Below are 25,623 nucleotides of genomic sequence, written 5' to 3'. Positions count from 1 at the left end.
ATATGCTACACAACTTGAAAAGAGAAAAAGCTATATAAATGAGAAGCGACTAAATGTTTTGAAAACTATTGTTTCTGCCAAAGGTAAATTAAGTGAAAGATTTACTCAGGAATCCGCATTCAAATCTGCATGACTGAATAAAAGAAAACACCAAGTTATAGTGAAGTAAATTGTGTGTGGAAAAAAATTATATATTTAATATATAATAATATAATGCAAAGCCATTACATAATTTAAACTCTATAAGTAATAAATAAAAAGCAAAAATTAAACTTTACCTATTAAACTGATACCATAAAAATGAGGTTTACCACAAAAATGAGGTTCCTTACCTTTAACTTGTTCTATTACTTTTGGCCTCTGTGGTCTGGCCTTAGGAGATGGAGAATTAAATCTGAGATATGGCCCTTTTTTAAGAGTGCTGCGATGACCCTGATAAACTGGTTTTCCATAAATTTGTAACATATAATCCTTGTCTTTTACCACCGGAGGTGCTTTCAAAAATCCCTAAGAACACAAAGTTATTCAACTCACCAGCAAAATAGTCATCAAACACTTATCTCATTTGTCTAAGCCTCCTTTTGTCAGCTTCAATATATAGTAAGAATGATCAGGTTAACAAAGTCCCCTATTTTAAATGGCTCTTAAATTCTGAAGATAGTTTTTAAACTATAGTTTTAAAGTTTTATAGTTTTGAGAAGCATGGAAATTCAGTACAAAAATCATCCATTCAAGAAACATGAAGATTCTTACACTACTAAGTATATTTTCAGCACCAAAAAGTAAGGTTCAAATGCATTTAACATATGTATTACATTCAAATATCATAACATAAACCAAGTACTTAAATAATTTTCTACATTCCTGATCCCACCTCCAATCATAATCTAAAGGCTACAGAAAGGTAGCATTCATTGAGCATCACTAAGCGCTAAGCACTGAATTAGATGCTTTATTAATCTGCCCAACAATCCACGTTGGGCATTTGCAAAGTTACAGATTAATTAGAGTAGCAAAAAATGCCCGCCATAGCATCTAGTACCATGCCTCACAATCATTAACAAACAAATATATATATACATACAAAGATAAACTACAGTTTTGAATACCATGAACTAGAGAATCTAATTTTTAGACCAGATGATCTCTAGATACACCCACTGTAAATGGGTGATTATAAGTGTGAGATCTCAGAAGGAAGGAATTATGTATTTTGTGCAGTGATTTCCACATTACAGATAACCAAAACCCTAAATATCAACAGTTTAAAGATGGTTTACATTTGTATAGTCCTTCATATCTTTAAAACATTTTCATAGTCATTTCATTATTTATGTCTTTTAAAAAAGATAAATTACAATGCAACATTCACATCACAAAACCAGATTAGGATCTTACTTCTTTTCTCTCTTTCTGTAAGCTTGAAGCAGGCATGCTCCTTGTAGGTGGATTTCTAAAATGCTCCTCTGTTTGTTTTTGAGAATGTTTTCTTGGAATTACAGAATTGTTTATAGTTTTATCTTGTGTGTTGGTTTTAATATCTTTACTCATAATCTGAGCTTTCCTGGTCCTTTGATTCTTCTGACCATATCTCTTTTGTTCATAATCTTTTCTTGTCAGTTCATCCTTAACAACCAAGATTAAAATTACTTAAAATCTAAGTAGTCATGCTTTCACATCAAAAGTATTAGAATTTATTTTCTGCTGTTACATAAATATAATTTAGTAGCTTTAAATGCTTTATAAATAAATGATATAGGCTTATATACAAATAAAAATTCTTTGTAGAATAAACACAAAATCAAAAAGACATGTTTCATGTAGCAGAAGGAATAAGAAATAGTAGATGAGGTTCAGGGGTAGAAGAGCAACTTTTAATTATAAACCTTTTTACATTTTTTGATGTTTAAACCATGAATATAGTAACTGTTCAAAAACTTAAAAATAAGTGTCCAAAAAGTAAATGATTTTGTAATAAATCCTGAAATAAATATTTATAAATTAAAGTTACTTGAATATTTTGCATGAAATTCATAGTTACAGACTTACATGTATGGCTAGCTGTCTACAGAGCCAGATATGAACTCCACATCTTCTGACTCAACTCACAACATTTTTTTCTGGTGCATCATATAGTAGCTAATATACATTCTTTATACCCACATTAGAGATATATATCTCCTTAAGACAATAGTGTTTAGCACTATATTTTTAGTGTTTATTGTTATGGAAATTGACACTTCATCTTGCTGCCACTGTAAGCATATACACACAACACATAGTCAGGAAAAAAACACTTTGCACCCCAAGACAAAAATGAGTTACCTTGCCTAGTTTTGCTCCCTCAAATACATAAAATTTTAAGAATTGCCTTTAAATTACCGACCCCCTAACAAAAACAACTCTCCTGCAGTTCTGCAATGCTAATATCTGAAGATACACCATGAGCTGTGTGGAGATGAGAAAGTGGCGGTTCTTCCATCTTGAACTCACTTTGCTAAACTTGGTAACCGTAAAAATCTTCCAGAGTAGTTTTCCTTTAAGTAACTTTGGTGTTTTTACTTCAATAAGCCAATGATTTTAAATCTGCTTTCTTTTTTTTTTTAAGAACAGTTCTTTTGTAAGTATACTTTTTTCTAAATGCTTTTTTTGCTAAATTTTCTCTCATATTACTCATATTTTAGTTATTGTCCACAATTTGCCAGATAAGAGCCATAATATAATTTATGAGACAAAGCAGTTGTTAAGGAAAATGAAATTTATTAATAAGTAAATATAAAGAGTGAAAGAGTAAGGTTAAGCATTATATGTGGACATACATAAGGAATATTCTGAGAATAAGTATGATTTTTATAAATTAGAATCAATGCTATCTCCTGAGAATTCACTTAATTCTGTTTTTTCCAATACTTACTTGAATTTCTGCAGAAATAGTTTTAATCCACTCATCCACCGTCTTTCTGATCCGAATCTTCTCTGACATCTCTCTATAAAAAAAAAAAACCATTTTCTCAAGTTAACATTTAATGTCCTGAGAACAGAACCTGGATCAGATCTCTCATTCCATTTTGAATCTATTGCCCAATATCCTTCATCTGAAAAGGAAAAACCAATGATACTAGTTTCATCAAACGTTTGAAGGATACTTGAAAAGCACATGTAGATTCCAGAAAATATGTACCAAAGAGAGAAAAAAAGCTAAAGGGAAAATTTACTGTGAAAAATAGCAACATGTATATACCCCAATTCCAACTTTATAATAAGTCCACATCACCAAAGGCAATGAAGAACCTTTTCTAAACATTAAAACACATTAAGCAAAATGAGGTGCTTAGAAAAAAAAATAAATAAAGCCTCTACACCAGCAGTTTCATAAATGACCTTGGGATGCCAACATCCTGTCCTACCTGTTGGTAGACAGGGCGTTGATAATTGAATACATGGCATCTCCATCCTTTGCACGAATAATAGCTTCCAGGTTTTCTTCAAGCACTTTTTTACTGTTTTGTACTCCTCTCAAAATCTTCTCAGCATCTTTCAATACAGATCTCATATTGGTTGTCTGAAGCTTAATGGAATTCTGTGGAAGATCAGCAAGCCCCGACATAATCAGAGATTCTTTTGGCTTAAAAGAGAAAAAGGAAAAATGTTACTGTGTAAAACTCACATTAATTAGTTTAATCTAAACAAGAGATATTACTGTAGTTGGGGGCATACTATATGTCAATATAAGGAATCAAGTTGTTAAAACTGAAGAGCTATAAAAGAACACTTGGCAATTAAAGTCTCTTTCCATTTAGAAGTACTAATGTGAATGTTCAGTGAAATGGGCTGGGAAGTCCACAGCACTGGTAGGCAGTCCAGCAGTCAATAAAAACTGTATCTGGTGAAGAAAGCTAAAACAAAATAAGAACAAGTTGGTTCCAGGGAGGCGTGGCAGACAATGTAGACTGAATAAACAAGGGCCATTCACAGCTCTCCTTCCCCGTTACTTCCTCTCCAGCTTCTGCTGGAGAGCTAGAGGTAGGCCACATGGCTCGGTTTTAGCCAAGAAGCATTAAGAAGAAATCCCTTGAGGGCTTTAGGAAAGCTCTATACGGAGAACAGCCGGGGCTGACATGTCTTCTTCAGTTTGTCTTCCTTCACCCTTCCTCTTGCTTTCCGTCTTGATTACTTTTTAATTTCTTCATCATTTCTATCTTTACTAATCATTAATTTTAATATCTTGCTCCCACTTTACCTGGAGTATGCCATTTGTTTCCTTCCTCTTTTGGCCAAGATCATGAAGAATGTCATCAGACTTCTGCACAGTCAGTTCAGCTGTTCCTAGCTCTTCATATGAAGGAAATCTTTGAGTGGATAGATTGTCAATGCTGTAAACATTTTAAAAATTAAGTTTTTTAAATTGTCAAAAATTCAGCAAACATTTGATTATATAAATCTTTGATATATTCTTAGTTATATGATTTCTAAACGATGTCTCATCAAAATTGTACAAGAGAATTAATCAATTATATAATTAAACATATGAAACATAGGCAATCACAAGAGCCAAAATTAATCTGACCAGATTGGTTTAGGCTTAGTAGGAAAAGAGCAGAAAAAGGTTTTTCTTTGAAGAAGCTAACATGCAGAAGCACTTCCAGAAGGATGGAGTAAAAACTTCTAAAAATCCACTCCTGTATAACAACAAAGAGAATACAAGGAAAAACAGTCAAATCAGCTTTTCAGAACTCTGGAAATTAAACAAAGCTTACAATAACCCAAGGAACATTTAATCAAGAAAATGGCTGGCAAGAACAGCAAGCTTTATGGCATTTTTAACTTGCTCTATTCCCAGAGCCCCTTCTTCAACTCTGTTGTAGCTGTGAAAATCAACAGCCTCACAACCACTAAAATGGGCAGAACGAGTCTGAAGCACCCCAAAAAGTCCCCTTCACAGGGTTTCTTTTTAGAACTGACTCTGAGGTACCTCAGTGAGAAATCCCATCCCCAGGTCATTTTTCAAAAACAATGGCAATTATTTAACATCTTAGCTGCCTGAGGTGGTGATACAGTTGATGCAAATAAGAGGGCAGCCAATAAACTAAAAATCTGGAGAATGAGATGTCCATGTGGAGCTCTGAAAAGCTCCACCACATTAAGGGGATCTAGAAGGTCATGTGCATGTACAAGGCTATGTAAGCGTCTAAGAAGCACCTAATCTTTCCCATGTGGCTGACCCTGGGCTCTGTGCAAGTAGGAAGTTGAGGTTAAGATAGACTTACTAACTGCTGGAGCACTGAAGGTGTGCTCCAGCGTTTACACACAAACACACAGTCCCTTGGCAAAGAGAGGGAGACTTACTCATTCAATGTAGTTAAGGAAATCTCCTTCCAATCATTAGCAGACTTAACTAACCAAACAGAGACTTGCTGCACATGGCATGACAAAGAATACAGATTACAGAATTATTCCAGAAAAACCACTAAACAAATGGTAATAACAAGAACAACAACAAACAGCAACCAACAAACCCAAGGGCGGGGGAGGGGGGAAAGGTTGGAAAAAATCTGATTTCCAGAATTGGCACAATTTATTATTTAAAATGTCCAATTTTCTAGAGCTACCATATAATCCAGTAATCACACTCCTAGGCATATATCTGGAAAAGATGAAAACTCTAATTCAAAAAGATATATGCACCCCAATGTTCATAGCAGCACTACTTACAATAGCCAAGACATGGAAGCAACCTAAGTGTCCATCGACAGATGATAAAGAAGATGTGAGATATATCTATATATATATGTACACACACACACACACACACATATATACACATACACACACAATGGAATATTACTCAGCCATAAAAATGAATGAAATAATGTTACATGCAGCAACATGGACGAACCTAGAGAATATCATACTAAGTGAAGTAAGTCATACAGAAAAAGACATCTCATATGATATCACTTATATGTGGAATCTAAAAATAATACAAATTGAATTTATTTACAAAACAGACTTAGACATAGAAAACAAACTTATGGTTACCAAAGGGGAAAAGGGATGGGGGATAAATTAGGAGTATGGGATAAACAGATAAACACTACTATATATGAAATAGATAAGCAATAAGAATTTACTATGTAGCACAGGGAACTATATTCAATATCTTATAATAGCCTATAATGGAAAATAATCTGAAAATATATATATATATAACTGAATCACTTTGCTGTACGTATGAAACTAACACAATATTGTAAATCAACTATACTTCAATTTAAAACTAAATTAATTAAATAAAATGTCCAATTTTCAAAAAAAAGTGATGAGACACACAAAGAAATAGGAAAGTATAATTCAGACATAGGAAAAAGCATAGTCAATAGAAACTGTCCCTGAGGAACCCCAAATATTGAACTTACTAGACAAAGATTATAAATTAGCTATTACAATTAAAGGCAAGTATAAGAATAAAGTCTCATAAAATAGAGAATATCAAAAAAGATAAAAACTACTTTAAAAAATAGAAATTCTGGAGTTGAAAATATAGTAACTGAAATGTAAAATTCACTAGAGGGGCTAAGCAGCATATTCAGATTGACAGAAGAAAGAATCAGCAAGTTTAAAGATAGATTAATTGAGATTATCCAGTTTAAGGAACAGAGAGAAAACAGAAAGACAAAAATTAAGAGCCTCAGAGACCTGTGGGACACCACTAAACATATCAACATACAACATAGCCCTAGGAGAAAAGAGAAAGGTCACGTGCACTATTTAACTATGTAAAGAAATAATGGCCAAAAAAGTCCCCAATTTAATGAATATTAATCCACATACCCAAGAAGCTCAACAAACTTTAAACTCAAAGAGATCCACAGACACAACACAGTCAAACTGTCAAAAGCCTAAGACAAAGGGAGAATCTTGAAAACAGCAAGAGAAAAATAACTCATCATATACAAAGTTTCCCCAGTAAGATTAACAGCTTACTTTTCATGAGAAACCATTGAGTCCAGAAGGCAGTGAGATGACATATTCAAAGTACTAAAAGACGAAGAGAGGGGAGAATATAGCTCAAGTGGTAGAGCACATGCTTGACGTGCATGAGGTCCAAGGTTCAATCCCCACCAACCCCTCCAAGTAGAAATAAATGGATAAACCCAATTACCACCCCATCGTAAAAAAAAAGAAAAAGAAAAAGAATGTCAACCAAAAATTCTACCTCCAGTGAACCATCCTTTAAAAGTAGAAATTAAGACATTACCAGCTAAACAAAACTGAGTGAATTCATCACTAGCAGACCTGCTCTACAGGAAATACTAAAAAGAATTCCTCAGGGTGAAATAAAAGGACACTAGACACTAATTCGAATCCATGTGAAGAAATAAAGAATACTGGTAAAGGTTAGCTATATAGGTAAAATAAATCAGTATTAAATGCATTTTTGCTTATAACTCTTTTCTGGTACTATCTGATTTAAAAGATAACTGCATGAAGCAATAATTATCAAGCTGTATAGACAAGCTTATAATTTATAAAGATGTAATTTGTATGACAATAATAACAGAAAGAAAGGAGGAGGGAATCGAACTATATTGGATGAAACTTTTTGAATCCTGTAGAGATTAAATTAGTACTAATACTAACTAGACTGTTTTAAATTAAGGTATTAATCGTTGATTCCTAAGGCAATCGTTGAGAAAATAACTCAAAAAATATAGTAAAAGAAGCAATAAGGGAAATAAAATACTATACTGGAAAATAATTTAATAAAAAAAAAAGGCACTGTGGAGAAATAGTGAAATAAAAAAAAGACCTAAGACATATATAAAACATATAGCAACATGACAGACAAAAATCCCACTTTATCATATAATTCATTAAATGTAATAGAGTAAAATTATACAATGTCTCCATATGAAATTATTCAAACTATGGTTTAGTTTTCACAATTGTAGTTCTCCTGACATTCAGGAGAAATAAAATTATCATGGCCTACACCTACTTGATTTTTAAAAAACTTTTTATAATGTAAAATTTCAAACATACACAAAAGTAGAAAGAATAGTATAACGACCTCCACATACTGTATTTAACTACAACAATCATTAACTTGTGGTTATCTTCATTTTAACTATATTTCTAACCCAGTTTCCCTTGCCCTGCAATTTATTATCATTGAAGAAAATCTCAGATCTCATTTCATCAAAAATGAATGATCTGTATTCAACAGAAATTAATCATCTATATTTTAAGAAAATTATATATATTCATTTCATAACTATATTATAAAAAAGAAGCTATATAAGCAGCAGGAAATAACTAAATCTAAGATAATTTTTTAAAGTAATGCAATAAATTTATTAAAATTCCTAAAGAAATTTTAGAAATATGAACAAAGCTCTTTTCAATTTAGCTTTTAAACTAATTTCTTGTTTTTACCTTTCTTTCTTCTCAGGATTCCACCCTATTTTTGATCTAGTTAGTGAGACTTTGTCTGAAGATTCACTTATTCTTGTCAATGAATCGTGGTTATTCAAAATTTGTTCCAACAGCCTTACATTTCCTACAAGAGAAGAAACACAGTATCATTTTTCAAGTACTAATTCATTTATCTTTTATAAAATATCTCACACATATTTGTACTAAATTAGTCTCTTACAGTGATGATCTACTCAATTCACTCTACAATGTAGACTATAAATATATTCGTCAAATAAAACTAAGTATTTATAACTCATAAAATGATACTGATAAAAGTTTAGGCCTGAATTTATTTTCACTACAGAAAAAAGGAATTGAATGAAGTATCATTATTACAAAGCACAGTAAACTGAACTAATTTTATAAATAGTAAAAGGGATATTGAACTGTTTCTTCACAGCAACTACTGGTTGAATATTCCCTTTGGCCTCATCTTCAATGAGAATACATAACAACTTTTTTTTTTTTGGTGAAGTTGGTTTGTTTAAGGTTTTCATTATCTTTTAAATACCTTAAGACTCTAAATGTGTCCAAGACAAGTGTTGAAATCATGTAAATGATCTAAAAATAAAAGCTTATATTTAACTTTTAACTTATTTTTTCACTTACTTTTATAGAAGGGCTATTATTTCAAGAGTCTGTAACAAATTATAATTTTCTGTCATGTATAAAGTTTATTAGCACTTTCTCCAATACATACATGATAAAAATGTTAAATTTCTGAGTTTTGTTATTGAAATTCACACTTTAAAATAATGTAAATAACCATGATGATCAGCCTTACCTTCAGCAAAACATTATTTTTTTATTTATTAATAACAAAATTTGTTCATTAAAGGTTTAAGTAATAACCTATAGAAGATAGTCAGAATAGTTATAAAGGTGTATTTCCAACTCCTTCTACAACGAATCTAAATAAGTTTGATTTGACCACTTTAACACTTAAAAAAGCATTAAAAATAGAGATCCCACATTAGTTACTACGAAGCACATTAGAGAATTATAAATCAGGAGTGAAGAAATCTGGTCCTAATTTGAACAGGTCTAATAAAAGTAGTGGGTGCTAATTATCACTGCTTTATTACCTGTATGATGTGACATCTCCATATTTTCTTTTTCTTCCATAGGATTCTCCCTCTTTGATATTTTATCATCCTTTGAAACAGGTATAGGAGCAAACCTGCGAGGTGCTGGTGTCTCCAAAGGAGATTTCTGTTTATTAAAATCCAGATCTTCAACCTCTCTTGAAGGTGCTTTAATAGAAAATAAAGAAAATTATAAATTTAACTTGCTTTTTAAAAAAATTTTAAATTGCAGTGTTACTCTTACCCATATTTTAAAAATAAAAACAAAATTATATAGCATACACAAGTTATTAACAAATATATACAAATAACTTTATCCTCACTAAAAATAAAAAAAATACAGACTATAAACACTTTCACTTATAACTAAAAAATAAGAAAAAATATGACAATATTCAGTGCTGAGTTGTTGTGAAAATGGCAGAGCCAGACACTGCTCATGGCAATGAAAACTGATAAGGCCATCTGGCACTAAGTACAGCAAGTATCAACATTTTTATATACTTTGATAATAATCTTACTCTCAGGAATTTACCTTAAGAAAATAACTTAAAAGAAAAAACATTCAATATATGATGATTTTCACTATAGTATTATTTATAAAGAAAAACCCTAAAAACTGCCTTAATGTCCACCAACAATTTTCAAGCAAATTGTGAAGTAGTTATTAAACATACTACCCTTTAGTCATTAAAAATTAATGTTATGAATATAACTATATAAAACATGGGAAATATTTTTGATGCTAGTAAAAAGCAATACAGAATTATATTTATGCTACAATTATACACACATAAAAATGATGTACACTCAAGAAAAGGCATAGAAAAATAAAAAGTTTGATTTGTTGAGTTTTTAGTTTACTCATTTTTTGTTTTATTCCTGTTACTATCACTAAAATACACAAAGAAATAAATTCAGGATACAACCAATAAAACAGACATCTTTCTCCTTTAAAGCTCAAGTCTTAAAAAAACAAAATTAGGAGCAAGTAATTATCTGGAACTGAGTATGAAACAAATATAGACTTCTATAGAAGGCACATGGCTGTGTCATACTGATTTGCCTAGTAAGTATCACTTAAAGAAAAATAATGAAAATAGAGATCCCACTCTAGTTATTATAAGACATGTTAGAGAACTATAAATTGTGAACACGGAAACCTGAATTCTGATCGTGGCTCTGACATTCTCACTCTCAAGTCAGGTGACCTTGAGCAGGCAGTCATAACCTTTCTGTGCTTCATCTTCATCCCTTTATGACTTAAAAATTGACTCACATTACCTCACAACAGTTTTTTAAGGCCCACTCTGCGAAAAGCACCTTATAAGCATAAGGAATCATTAATATGTCTGTAATACAACAATGTTCTAACAAATCAAATGTCAGGAAACCATACTACATGGACTGATATATCATTAAAGGGATAGGCCTTTAATTTTCCTTAGTTCATTATTTAAATATCAATAATTTGGAGATACATTTTTTCATGTACTTTAAATTCCAAAGATATAATACAAGTAAGCTATGTTTTCCTTTGCTATTATAAAGAGATTTAAAAAATTCCATTAAAATAGATTTGCATTACTAACTCTCTGAAAACATTTAGAAATAGTTTATAATTGTACTTAGGTGGTTTTTCTCCTGACAGAATGAAGAAAAATAGTAAATATGCAGTTTGTCAGAAAATTGGAGAACTGATGACAAGGATTTTTGATGTTAGACAAGAAAAATTTTTCTAAATTTATGCATCAGTGCTTCTGAAAAAGGTTATTAATTAAAACCATAAACTAGGACATAATTCATAACTTGACTGAACAAGTTTCAAAATGACCTAAAAATTATCTGACCTAAAAAAAGAACTAGCTTTATAAAAACAAAGATTTAGTCTCCTACAATCTAGTCAGAAAGTTTACAGCTTATTTACTGCAAAGAACATTCATTCATAGCTGGCATTTTTCATTCACAGAGAACTACAAATTTTTACCTTGTTTGGAAGCAAAAGTGTTCTGTGAAGATAGACAACTGCCACCAAAATCCAGATGGTCTGGTTTTACAGAATACTTTTCCACTGCTCTAGAAGGAGGTAGTATAACAGGCTGAAATCTACTAGTCTTGAGTGCAGCACCAATGAAATGAGTCTAGAAAAATGTAAAAAGACTTTATTAATTTCAAATATCATTTGAAAGAGTGAGATGACAAAATACATTCACATTTATTACAGGACTTGAAAACAATCTATTAGATTCAATAAACAATGAAAATGCATATGTTACATGTTAACTATCCACTGTAGCAGCAATGGCACTGGAAGGATATAGTATCACAAAGACCAGGGTTAAGCCTGGCTTTGGGGTGTGACCTTGGTCATTTAATTTAACCATTATAAATCTCGTTTCCTCTTTTTCATCTCAGAGACAGCTCAGGGTCAGTGAAGCAAGCTGTGAGAGGACCAGGAGGAAGGGGCTCTCAGCCTAGACCTCTACTGCAAAAAAAGAATTTAAAACTAAAACATCTCATCTTTTATATCCTGGATGGTAAGATTTCATTTGAACTGTGGTTTAAAAACCATTGATAGTAAGCATTCAAATAAAACAGAAGCCAGGCTTAGTGACAACAGTTTCTAGCACTACTAATTAAAATATCTGAAATGTATAAATACCTAATAAAACTGATTTCAAGAGAGAGTTTATGCCAGGCAAAGAAAAACCTAAAAAGATTTATAGTTTTACAAAATCCTTAAAAGTGTGTCAGAATCTCTCTATATAAAACAGATGGACAGGCTCAACAAATTTCATTTCATTGTACTGAACTACAAATACACCTAGTATGTCACTGAAACATCACTTTTCTCTGTACTTATAAGCTTTATAAACAAGATGCCTGCATTAGCAAAGATTCCATTCTTCCAAATCAGAAAGTTAATAAATTATGGGTTTAGTTATGAAGGAAGGATGAATGGCAGCCAGGCACTTAGGACCACTTTAAGAAATCAATGTGCTTTTCAAGTGTGTCATTTTATTTTATCCTGAACAAAAAAATAAAATATTTCCTAGGTAAAGAACTCAAGACTCAGAGAAGTAAAGTTATTTGTAGGATGTGGACCCACTCAGTGGCTCTGACAGACCCACTCCTTGCCTCTCACCAGATAACATGCTGCACGTTCAATTTCAGCCATGTATTGAGTACTTACTAAAATTTTATTTTATATGCCCATAATCATTCCAATAAAAATACTATCTTAATCACACGAAAAGTTCAAGACAAGTCTTATAAAGAAGTCTTGAAAAAATATAGGTCATTAGTGTTCACTTTGTGATAACATTTTGAACTATAATAAATTTATTTTTGTATCTTCTTCTGAATATTGTATTTTAATTTTTAATCATTTTTAAAATTGCATATTAACTAGAAAAAAGTTAAATCAATGTACTTACAATGCTGGTCATTAACACATTTAAAAAAAGTACATGAATACCTGAGTGCTGAGTGTCCCAGGACTTGGGGGGAATCCTGCATGATACCACTACACCAGCGGCGCTGACAGTGTCCCAGGACTTGGAAGTTCCAAAATAAGTAAGAAACTATACCACCACCTCCTTATGAGGCTAACTCTTCTTTTTTATACTAGCCCAAAGCCTCATATTTAAAAGGCACTAAAAATATGCATTCTTTTTAATTAATTAAATGGAGAAGCAAATATGTATGTATACCAGGTGGTTCTCATCTAAGAGAGATTTTAAGGACTCCCAGGACTCATCTCAGACCTGCTGTCTCAGAATCTCTGGAAGGTACAGGCATGTGTATGTATAAAGCTCTCCAGTAATTCTGATGCACATTCCCAAACTAAGAACCACTAATGTAAACAAATAACTGCAATGCGATATAAACCTTTAAAAATGGTAACCACAAAAGAAGGATAATCTAATTATAAGAAGAGGTCTCACAGAACATCTGAATTAGAACGTGCAGAGTTCTCCACACAGAGAATGATGAGCAAGAAAATCATTATTTAAGAACTAAAATGGTTACAATCTAATAAGCTATCACAATAATCAATAAATGTTAGTTTAGAGATACAAGTGATAAAAGGTCATGGGACATGTTCTCGCTTTATTACAGATACCTGAATATCTATTTGTTGCTGCTGTAATTTTTCAAGATGCTTAATATGCTGCTCCATAAACACATTCATTTGCTTTTCATGCTCATGACAATGTAGTTTCTCATGTTTATTCTGAATGCTTGTCTGCTGCTCTGTAACACGTTGTAGTTGTTTATCTGTCTCCTGTAACTTATTGAGTAATTCTGTAACAGAATTGACTTTTGCCTCCAAATCACTCTGCACCTAAAACAATAAAAATATCCAAAGATATCAAAAATACAGTTACTAGAAAACTTACTTTAAGCAACTGTTATTGAGAAATTATCAAACCAGAGCTTTTATCCTCTAAATTTCTCATGATTTTATGCCTTTATTTTTAAAACCATAGAATAAAAGGCAGAGGATAGCTGTCCTTAAATAGATCTTTTCTCTCATTTAAAAAAAAGCCAAATTTGTCACACAGAATTTGTATCTCTTAAATGGAAATTAAACACTTAATGGAAATTAAAAAGAAGGAAATAGCAAAACAAAGTAGCTTTCCATACTTCACTTATTAAGACTGAGTGACGACAGAAGTCTTGGCTCTGCCACCTATTAGCTCTAAGACCTTACGCCGACTCTGACCTCTTTCTCGATTCTCCCATTTACAAACTGAAGACTTTGGCATCGATCATCTCTCTGGTCTCTTCTAGCTCTAAAATAAGGATGACCGATCACCCCAGGTGCCAGGACCAAAGGGTTCCTAAGATGAGATACTTTTGGTGCTAAAACTGAGAAAATCCAGGATTTCCTAGCACTAACACAGGGATGAGGGAGAAGTCTCACAACTCCTGAGAAATGATGCACAACCACAGAGAGCAATGAGAATGTCCTCAGGCTATGGCTGGACACAATTTCAGAGTCAGTTTCTAATAAATATCTTTACATTTTACCAAGCAGTTACGACTACCTGGGAAGAAATACATACTTTTATCAGTGGAGCTGCAGTTGCAATGGCGGCGGCAGTAGCTGCAGCCACAGTTGTAGCCGAGTCTATTCCACTGGGGGAAGTTCTAGTCTCCTGAATGACAGCATCCTTTTCTGTGCCAGCATCTTCTAAAAGCTGTACCTTTACTTCCTTAAAAACAGGCATGCTTTGGGCTCTGTAATTAAAAAGGAATAACAATCTATTCAGTAAGCTACATTGAACCATTACAAGAACTATCTACAAGTGGTAATCTGCTGAAGGTGAGCTTTCTCCATTTAAAAAAAAATTAAATCCCTGTTTTTCGCTGTCAGCATCTCATCAGTCATTTGGTTAACAAAGTCACTAAACACTAAAGAAATAAAAAAGATAATTCCCCAAAGACAATGACATATCAGAAAGTAAGGCTGACACATATGCCAAAGACATGGGCACAATTACAGTGATTTATAGTCAAGAATCCCAAATTTAAAACATGTAGAAAAAGCTCTAAGAATTTAGGTATCAAGTTTTACTCCCAAAGGATGACAACTCAAGAGGGAACTGCTGTTAACACTGATGAAAATAATTTTCTTAATTCTACCTCATTTAGATTTAATAAATGTCACCTAGTTTATTAAAATGGGCACAGAACACACTACTGAGCAGTCAGGATTAAAAATGAGTCCAGCAAATAGATACTATCACAATAAGACATTCAACTAAACCCCTAAAAAAAGGGGCGGGGGTACTGGTCAACTTTGTTCTGTATTTGGCCTAAAAGAAAACAATGAAACACTGACAAACATGAACAGCCCCTAGGTAAGACTAAGTAAAATCAGCCGGTGTGAGCTCCATCTCTGGCTGCTGAATTTCCACCCTTTGATTTTTAAAGAAGGCCCAGAGCTCTTAAACTCACTCCTCTTTGATATTGCCTCATTTCTATTAAGAGCATCATTTTTCCTTCATTCTCAAAATTTTGAAGTTACCTTCTTACTTACTTATCTTACCTTCTCACACCCAACCGAGTCATCAAGTTTTGTCAATTATTTCATCACAATTGCAGGAACAGTGTCACAGAATTAAAGAGGCAGGGGAACCCAATAGGCTATCTTTCTTAACTTCTAATTTTCCAGATGAAGCAACTGTCACACACAGAGGTAATGGATTTACTCGATCAAAGTCACAGAACTAGTAACTAGCAGAGGCAGGGCCAACTCCCAGAGACCTTCCCATGACACCAAGCTTTCTCTCTCAAGAGAGCACTTCTCCCTTCGTGCTTCTTCTGCTCCAGTACAAAACTTCATCGTCTCTTGCCAACTATTTCATTCTTCCACTTTCTACTTCTTAAAAACTTCCCACACACATTTTTCCACCATTCAAAAGTCTAAAAGCATTCCTTAAAGACACCTGAATAGGCTAATTTCTTCTCTTTGGCCCTCCACACGCTCCATCCTCTGGCTGTGCCCTAAGTTCCTAAGTACACTGTACTTTCTGTTCCCTCAGAAAACAACTCTCCCAAGTCACACTGCTCTCAGACTACGCTGCACCACTCCCACAGCTTTTTCTCACTCTGTCTCTCAGCCTTCTTCACCCAGCTAACCCTACCCTTCTCCTTAAGATCCAACACAAGCTTTATCTTTTTCAATAAGCTTGTTCTTACAACACTCCCTCTTGATCTCTCCCTTCATTAATTCCTTTTGCATTTCCTGCCTACACCACACAATTGAGGCTTGATAGTCAGCCATCCCATGGTTTAAACATCTGTACAGAACAGTTTAATGATGTACTGAATGTCTCCTCTCACAGTTCTGCCACACATTCCTCAATATATGTACATATTCTCTCCCCAACAAGCTCTAAGCAACCTGGGAGGGGGTTAGGAAGGGGACACGATTTCTTTTATACCAAATAACAACTATGAAAAAGAACACAGTAGGTACTCTATATATATATATAAATGACTGACTGGTGTACTAAGAAAATACAATTCAGATAATCCATATCTTTTAGAATTCCTGTCTGAAGCCTGAATGGGACTTACCCTCTAAGCTCTCAATTCTACATTAATACATAAAATTAACCAACAAGAAAAATAACATTATAAGGCTAGAGACCAACTTCATTATAGGCTTTAAATTTTTATTTCCAATTATCAAATTAATAAATGCTCAAAGTAGCACATGTAAAGAGCTTCTAAGTGTAAAGAGCTAGAAAAATGCACCTAACTCTCCCGTTCAGAAGAAACTATTTCCTTCTAGTCTTTCTCTGGAACTTTTTCCTTTATTCCTCAATCCTCTGAATCGGGCATCTACCCCAGTACTATAGCAAAACTGTTCTCACCAAGACCAAGAGTCCTTGCTCAATTCAATGGACATTTTTCAGTCCTTATCTTTCTTTACCTCTAAGCAGCTATCAAACTTTGAACCTCATTTCCCTTGGGTTTGTTAATACCATACTGTCTGATGTCTCTGGATAAACCTCCTAAGTAGCATTTAGAAGCCAGACTGCTTTCTCTGCACATCTCTTAAAGGTCTGGTTTCCTCAGAACCCTACCTCATGACATCTGTCTTTTCACTTACTTACACTCTCACTGTATCACCTCACCCATTTCCAGGGCTTAGACTACCACCTACACCTGATGCCTTCTATATCTGGATTTCTAGCGTTTTAACCCCCCTTTGTGAATTTGACCTTTACTTTCAGTTTCCTATTCGGTATTTTTTACCTGGATTTCTCACAGGTACCTCAAACCCCTGCCCATGCTCAAAATGAGATTCATTTCCCCCAAGAATTCCCTCTCTCAATGAATACTACTACTCATTATGCATTTATACAAGCCAAAAATCTACAATTCATCCTTAGCTCTTTCCTCACTCTCACATCTAATCATTAATTCCTGTCAATCTCCAAATCACCTTCCAAGTCTGCCTACTTCTCTCCAACGCAGCATGATTCTGACCCTCATTCCACCACTCCCTAGTGTATTCAGGGCCAATCTAATTCATCTCTCAAAAAAATTCCTGAAAAATTTATAGCCAGTTGGTTTCATGGACTCCAGTCCTCTTTTTTTTTTTTTATATCTACTTGTGTGAGCCTTTTAAGAAATATGTATCATACTTTTACAACTTTTAAATGATTTGCCATTTCCCTTAAAGTCCAAACTTCTTTAAAGTAGTTAATAACCTAGCCCCTTGCTCACCTCTCCAGCCATATGTAGGAACATTCTACCCTTGTTCTAGATACTCTGGGCAGATTCTTCGTTCCTAAAAGGCTCCAGTCTGTTACCTTTTATTACAACTTTACAGCATATTATAATATCAAATAGGGTAAATTTTCCATCATTCTGCTTTTGTTTTTCCAAAATTAGCTATACTCAACCATATGTAGTCTTAAAAGTACATATATATATTCCTAGCTGTGTGTCCTTCCACATAAATTTTAGAATCACTTTGCCAGATTCTATCTACCATTCTCAAAAAAAAAAAAAAAATCAAGTGACACTGACTACAGTAAAATCTGTATCTTGAGACATAATCAGACTTTTCTTTTAATAACTTGAGAGTCATTTTCATAGTTCTGATTCAATTATTATTCTCTACATTGCAATTACCTTCTCAGAAGGCCCTTATAGTTGTTTTGCTTTTTAATTCTTTTCATTCATCCTGAAACGGGAAGAGTTCTACAGTCAACGGGTAAGAAGGGTAGTGTTCACAGTTACCTCTCCACTTCTTTATGAACAACCTCACCCTCTCCAGTCTGAGAGTTCTGAGAAGTTTGAGAGATTTCAGTTCAGAGAGTTCTGACTTGAAGGCAAGCTGATAATGTCCCTGTTGTGGCTGCAAGCAGCCACTTCTACTGGGGGTTAGCTGGTTGGAAGTGGTAATCACTTTCTGTCCAAATGAGTCAGATGTAATCTGCAATTTTTAGTTCAAGTATAGAATTTGAGAAACTGCACCACACTTCATGTCCATACTTCTGCCTTTTCTTATATATTTATAAACCCCAGGATACAATTTACCACCCAGATTCCCCTTCTAACCACCATATCACATGTTGGGAATTGTAGGCTGATCAAATGTAGAAAGGAAAAACATGATTATGTCAAACAACCAGTTGTGAAACTGGCTGGCTCAGATCACACTCCTGTGGCTTACAGGCAGTATTCATTTTTGTTAGTCCAGTGTTTCCTAGAGTATAATACATACACCACAGATAACTATAGGTGAAAAAAGAATAAACTTTATTTTAAGAGTTGTATATTTAATTGTATTATTCAAAATATTGACTTTCCATTTTACAAAAGTAATATAAAATTTCCTTTATGAATAAAATGAGAGTTCAAAAGTAAGTAAAAATGTTCCTCTTTTCTAAGAGGCTTCCCAGCCCACACTGCTCTGGTTCAGCAGCAGAATACATTTAGGCTAAGAATGTGTATCTCATTCCATCCCCACTAATGAGAAAAAAAAAAAAAAAAAAAAGCCTCCAGCGATGTAGTCTTTCATGTTTATCATGCTGCTATTTCTGAAGTTGGTTTTGTATTTCATTGGTATTTAAGATAAACGTTGGGAGGGAGCATTTAGATAAAGTGGTAGCTGTGGTTTCCCTTCACTTCATCCAGATGCTAAGCCTGTCCCTGTTTCAAATCATAACCAGAAAAAGTGTAAATGTCCTTTGACAGTATATAGCAAGTATCGTATACCTGGAACTACCTGACCACTGCTGTAAGTAGTATAATGAAGTGACTAGGAGAGCGAGCTCTAAAGACAGACTGCCTGGGTTTGAATCCAGGCTTTGGAAATGGCTTTGGAAAAATCAATTTCTCTGGGCCTCAGGTTCCTCATATATAAAATGGGGGTTCTGTAAAACTGGGATGGTAATGGAATCTATTTCACTGGACTTTGAGAGAATTAAATAAATTAATGCATATAAAGTGCTGAGAACAGTACCTCTTCTATAAGAATTGTTAACAGCCACTGAGTATTTTACACGTGCTCAGCACTATGAAAAATGCTTTATACAGATTAACCACACAATACATATTTCACATATTAAAAAGAAAGTTTTTGCCAGGTCCAGAGTATATATGAAGCTGATTTTACAGAACCATATTGAAACACAAGAAATGGCCCATCTATTTTCTGTAAATGAAACTTACTTTTGCTTTAAAACTGCTCTTAGAGCATCTTTCTGTCCCATGGTGTACTGAGAAATAAATATGTCATTTGCTGCAAAATCAAGACACAAAAATATACTTTAGACACCTGAAAATTCATTAAATTTTGTTAAGCTATTCAAAGAAAAACTTTTTAACTAAAGAAAAATGTTTAGGAATTCAGCAATATGATTTCTCAATTAAAAAAAGGCAAGGAACAAATTAAGTGACTGAGTAATAATAGTCATAACAGTCCCTATTCTGCAGGAAAAAAATTCTGTAAAAACACCTGGGGTCAAACTGGGGACATTTGTTCAAACTCTTAGATGAAAATAAAACCAACTAATTTTAAAATGTCATGAAATAAATTTTTTCAAAGCATATTTTAAATCTATTCTCTTACCAAAGACTATTCAAAACTTGAATTCAGCATTTGTAAACAGATATCTAATACCAAAACTATTCAACAGATTGGCAATAATAAAATTACCTTTATCATTATAAACTGTTTTCTGGACATTAGAGATTTCCATTAGTAGCTGAATTTGGAAGAAAAAATTAATTTAAAATGAAAATAATAAGAATAAACTATAAGGCTATTTAATGAATATCTAAAAAAAAAATCAACGAACATCTAAAAATCTAAAATTCTATCCTAACCAAGGAAGTTCTGACACATTACAACATAGATGAATCATGCAGACATGCTATGTGAAATAAGTCAATCACAAAAGGACGAATACTGTATGATTCCATACAGAGAAGTTATAGTGAAGTTTATAGAGATACAAAGTAGAATGGTGGGAGAAGGGAATGGAGTTAGTATTTGAGAATACAGAGACTCAGTTGAGGAAGATGAAAAGTTCTGGAGATGGATGGTGATGATGGCGGCACAATGTGAATGTATCTAATGCCACAGCACTGTATGCTTAAAAATGGTAAAAATGGTAAATTTTATGTTATGTATATTTTACCACATACAAAAAAATAAAATCTATACTTTTACCTTTTTGTCTGTTGCTCTCCTCCGTTTTATTCAAAGGCAACCTTTGCACTGTAACATCTTTAGAAAAACCCTTTAGGATATGAAAGGAAGAAATGAAATAAGCTTTATGATTTACTATTTATCAAGTACCATTTACTAGCTATGTGACTACTGTGTTCCAGGAGGACAGGACTGTGTGTTTTTATATACTTAACTCCCAGCACCAACACAATGCTTATGTAACTTGAAGCCACTCAAAGATTTGTTGAGTGAGTAATGAGCTGTCAGACAAGTGAATGAATGGGTAAATGAACAAGCAAACAACTGTGGCCTTGAAATTCAGACTCAAATCCTGATTTGCTACTTCCAGCAGAGCAACTCATGTAACATTTGGTGGCTATATTTAAATGTGAAAATGTGATTCACTATGAGTGGAATGAAGTATGTAAGGATGCACGGCACAACATCACAAATTAATCACAGTATTCCTTATCACTGAGCCATATGTGCTCTCAGAAGACTTCTCTATATAACTGACATCTACTAGCAAATACCTTTCTGCTCACATGTATAACCCTAGACTTCATCTCTAAGATACTATTCAGTTCTAAGACACCACAACTTTTCAAATACTAGGTTCATTCTATATTGAGTCACCTTCCTTAAACATACATTTTTCCCTGCTAAATCATTATTTTAAAAAGCATAGCACATAAATACGTAATTCACAAAAGAATAAATACAGGTAACAATATACATGAGAAAAATCTCCCCTTCACTAGTAATAAAAAAAAAATACAAAGTAAAACAATGAGATGCCTTTTTTATCTATCAAAATGGCAAAGATTTTTTTTTTTGCTTAATTATAATGCTCTGTATAAGTAAAGATGAGGGGAAATAATTTCATGAATTCCAGAGAACTTATATTAATACAGTTTTTCTGGAGGCAGTTTAGAAAGATTGCAAAAAATGTGTGCAATCCTTTCTCTAATAATGGTAAATGTAGAAACTAATCTAAGGCCCTGGGATATATACCAGAATGTTCATCTCCTGGCTGTATGTATTATCAAAAATTGGAGGAGGGGGAACCTTAGTGTTAAATGACAGGAATATCAACAAACTATAGTCAATACATACACTGAAATTCTATAAACTTATTAAAAGTTTCTAGGGAAAAAAATGAATGGCATGTAAAGATAATCTTACTACTTAGATATAAAGCAGTATAGTCCTACTTTATAAAATATATATGTACAGAAAAATACTCAAATGTTTACAGTTGTTGATTTTAGTTAATTTCTTTTTTCCTTTTTCCTTTGTATTTTCTACAGTGAAATTTTTTTTAAAGTTTTTGTTTTCTTTCTGAACATGCATAAGGATTTGCCCCTAATAGGAAAAGGTAGTAGAGAGAAATAGGTATGAACAGGACCAAACACAAATAAGCTTAAAAATGTGAACGTATTAGGCACAGACTCCTTTAGTTTTCTCATTGAATAGCATGGTTTCATTAATACACACTGCAATCTTAGCACTCACTTATGAAATAAAAACATAATGCAAAGAGATTGCAGTTTGCATTCACAGTAAAATGAGCTATGATAATGAGCTATGTTTGCTTTGCAGGCATATTTTATATTAGGGAAAACTACACAAAATAAGCTGTGAGCCCATATTAAATCTAATGAAATCCTGCCTGATAATCTTCCAAAGATCATCTGGGAAATCATTTCGATAATGGAATGCAGATACCATTGATCATTAGATAAGGCCTGCTCAAAAAAGAAACAAAAAACACCAACCCAAAGGCTAGGCATGTATTCAGGGACCAACTGCAGCACAAATCATAAATTTTTTTTGTGCGTTTTTGACAAAGTTCATAAGTAAATAGTTTCAATATTATTCTTGTTTACTTGTTAAACTAACAATACATAAGCCAACATTGTAACTAGTGGTCAATGTCTAATCAGACTGCATGACCAGAATATGATATTTACAATAAAATTTTTTCAGCATTATAAATAAAAAATGTTAAGAATTTCATGTTATTATTTCTTAAAGATTCCTCAAAAAAATCAAAAGCACCCAAAAGAATTCACAACACTTTGACTTGTGGTTGCCAAGGGGGAGAGGGGTGGGAAGGGACAGACTGGGAGTTCAAAATTTATAGATACTGACAGGCATATGTAGAATAGATGAACAAGATTATACTGTATAGTACAGGGAAATATATACAAGATCTGTGGTAGCTCACAGCGAAAAAAAATGTGACAATGAATATATGTATGTTCATGTATAATTGAAAAATTGTGCTCTACACTGGAATTTGACACAACATTGTAAAATGACTGTACCTCAATAAAAAAAATGTTTAAAAAAAAGAATTCACAACAGTTTGAGTGATATAAAATTCACACCTCACTTTTGTTACAGCTCCTTTACCGTCACCTAACAGTATGTCAAGTCTCTGGTCTAGAATGCCTTTTCCTTAGATGAGCTTCTCTTAATTATAATGTTTCTCTTGCTGGTAATTATCTTACTAATGAGTATTTTTGATCCTATGGAAGGTTTTTTTTTTGTTTCAAAAGTCTCAAACACTTCAAGCCAAAATCATAGCATATAAAAACATTCCTTTTCTTCTTTTTTATTTTTATTTTTGAGGAGAGCGTGCAATTAGGTTTATTTATTTATTTATTTATTTAAATGGAAATACTGGGAATTGAACCCAGGACTTCATGCATGCTAAACACACACTCTACGATTGACCTATACCCTTCCTTCTTGTAATAACATGTCTTTCGTAAGTGAAATTTAAATAAAAACAAGGCCTATTGCTAATCAAACATAATTTAAAAACACATTAGTGATAACACTTAAAATTTTAACATGATCATAATTAAGAATTCTTTTGCTTACACTTTCAGACACAGTGGGATTTTCTAATGGAGGCTGCTGATAATTTGTAGCAGAAGTTAAGTCTGATGAACCTAACAAAATAAAGGAATCAATTTTAGTGATTTTTCAAATCAGAAATGTTACCTTTAGAAACTCTACAGGCATGATTCAAGAACTATAAACTCTATTAATTCAAGACCTAAATTGGATGCCACTCTTCATGCAAAAATCTTAAAAGGTAACTAAATATTCCTGATGAAGATTTTTACACCAGATATTTTGAAAAATAAGGGGTCAGAACTGATAGTCAAGTGAGCTAAGAATAAAATATTATAAAATAAAATCTTTATACTGGACAAACTATGTATACAAAAGCCTGATTTAACAGCAGGCCTATGTTATGCTGTACTCCCAAAAAGCAGCATTATAAAAGCTGCTTTTTTGTTTGATTTTTGCACATATATTCATTAATTTGATTATCAGTGAAGTGGGTAGAGCATATGTTATCTTCATTTTCAGGAAGCTCCAGACAGGTTAAGTGAATTGGAACATGGAAACGATCTAGTGGCAGAAGTTGTGATTTTTCTACTATGCCAAACTGGATAGCACTATCCAAACAGAAGGTAAAATGCTCTACTGGTGAAAAGTAAGCACACATCACACTGGTTAAGTGTGCCCACCACAGATGTGAACAAGAATAGTGTGCAAAAACCATACAAAGAAAAAACAAAGAAGGAAATGTTTTATTCATTCCATCTACTTAATATTATTCAATGTAGAATGTGCCTGGCCATTTTCCCAGGGAATGGGGTCACTTTTCAAACTCCTGTACAAACTAGACATATCTTATGCTTAGGAATTTAAACATTAAAAAATCCTCTAAATTTTGAAATACAAAAAAAAAAAATAGAAAATAAAGACTAAAGATTTACAGACGTGAAAACTGGTTCAAAACTATTTGGAATCACATACCATGCAACGTTCCATTCAAGTTCTTTCCCGTTCTAACAGAAAGACGTTTATTTGCAGACAACGCTGGAGGAACACAGGACAGCTCATCTTTCAGCAAAGCCAAATTATCTCCCTGATTTGGAGAAACTACCTCACGAAGCCTCCTCGCTGGTATTTTAACCTTTTTTTTCTTTTCCGGGCTAAACTCAGAGCCTTTCATATTATTGGTAACAAAACTAGTCCGACAGTTCTGAATAGAATTTTCTTCTGGGTCCATAAAGCTTCAGAACAAAATTTTCACCGCTTTGAGGACTTTAGGGGTTGGGGAGCGGGGGGGGGGGGGGGGAGGAGTGAGGGAGTATGATAAAGAAAAGGTGAATTTCAAGTGATTTTGAAACATGCAATCATCAACTTTTATATAAAACAATGTCTAAACAGACTAACCACAAAGCTAGACATTTCAATTTGGGATCTAACCCAGGATAAGAGAGGACTAGAACACATTTACCCAACAATCCCACTCACTCTATTAATGCATCGTGCCAATCAATCTGAAAGAGGATAACAAGAGAATGACCGCATAAGCGATAAAAATAGTAGTAACACAGGGCACCCCCACCCCAACCCGAGAGATGGTAGCGTAAAAGCAACCAGATGTGGAGGCGGGGTTAAAATTTGAGAAGAGGGAGTGAAACATGTAAAACTAAAATGCTATTTTTTTTTAAATCACCCGCAAAGGAACCTTAAGAGCTCTCTTCCTCCAGAAGCAACCCTCGGACACCTAAATTTACTCCTCTGCGTCTCCCGGCCGCTCGGCAACCGCGCAGTCACAAGTCTCAGCCGACAACAACTTCAGTTGCCCGCGGGTCAACACCCACTTTCCTTTAAACCCGCCCTTGACACACAACACGCATGCACACCAGGAAAATCGTCCAAAACATCCAACCAAAAAGCCAGATTCTCTCCGGTGCTCTTCCATCCCTCTCCGGGTGGAAACGAACTCCCAACGTAAAAGGCTTAACACGGGTG

At 33.6% G+C, this 25,623-nt stretch overlaps 1 protein-coding gene across 4 annotated transcripts in view; it reads right to left on the bottom strand.

Annotated features, from left to right (window-relative positions):
• The window catches only part of KIAA0586 (KIAA0586 ortholog), a 94,144-nt gene extending 68,541 nt beyond the window's left edge, over positions 1-25,603 (bottom strand). Inside the window, exons 1-15 of one of the 4 annotated variants that reach the window (XM_031453786.2) lie at positions 25,337-25,603; positions 24,616-24,906; positions 23,665-23,735; positions 20,773-20,842; positions 19,770-19,839; positions 14,636-14,810; positions 13,690-13,911; positions 11,551-11,704; positions 9,564-9,731; positions 8,437-8,560; positions 4,241-4,373; positions 3,408-3,625; positions 2,915-2,987; positions 1,399-1,626; positions 333-507 (exon numbers count right to left, since the gene is read on the bottom strand). In XM_031453786.2, coding sequence (XP_031309646.2) covers positions 333-507; positions 1,399-1,626; positions 2,915-2,987; positions 3,408-3,625; positions 4,241-4,373; positions 8,437-8,560; positions 9,564-9,731; positions 11,551-11,704; positions 13,690-13,911; positions 14,636-14,810; positions 19,770-19,839; positions 20,773-20,842; positions 23,665-23,735; positions 24,616-24,871 — 2,137 coding nt within the window. In that variant the 5' untranslated portion in view covers positions 24,872-24,906; positions 25,337-25,603. Of the gene's footprint in view, positions 1-332; positions 508-1,398; positions 1,627-2,914; positions 2,988-3,407; positions 3,626-4,240; positions 4,374-8,436; positions 8,561-9,563; positions 9,732-11,550; positions 11,705-13,689; positions 13,912-14,635; positions 14,811-18,224; positions 18,277-19,769; positions 19,840-20,772; positions 20,843-23,664; positions 23,736-24,615; positions 24,907-25,324 lie in introns of those variants that run through there. The other 3 variants (XM_031453788.2, XM_064485988.1, XM_064485987.1) reach the window with 3 other exon arrangements.
• Between the last annotated feature and the right edge of the window lie 20 nt (positions 25,604-25,623).

This window comes from Camelus dromedarius, chromosome 5 (assembly GCF_036321535.1).
Source record: "Camelus dromedarius isolate mCamDro1 chromosome 5, mCamDro1.pat, whole genome shotgun sequence".
Taxonomy (NCBI): Eukaryota; Metazoa; Chordata; class Mammalia; order Artiodactyla; family Camelidae; genus Camelus; species Camelus dromedarius.
This window is presented reverse-complemented; position numbering and strand designations above follow the sequence as displayed.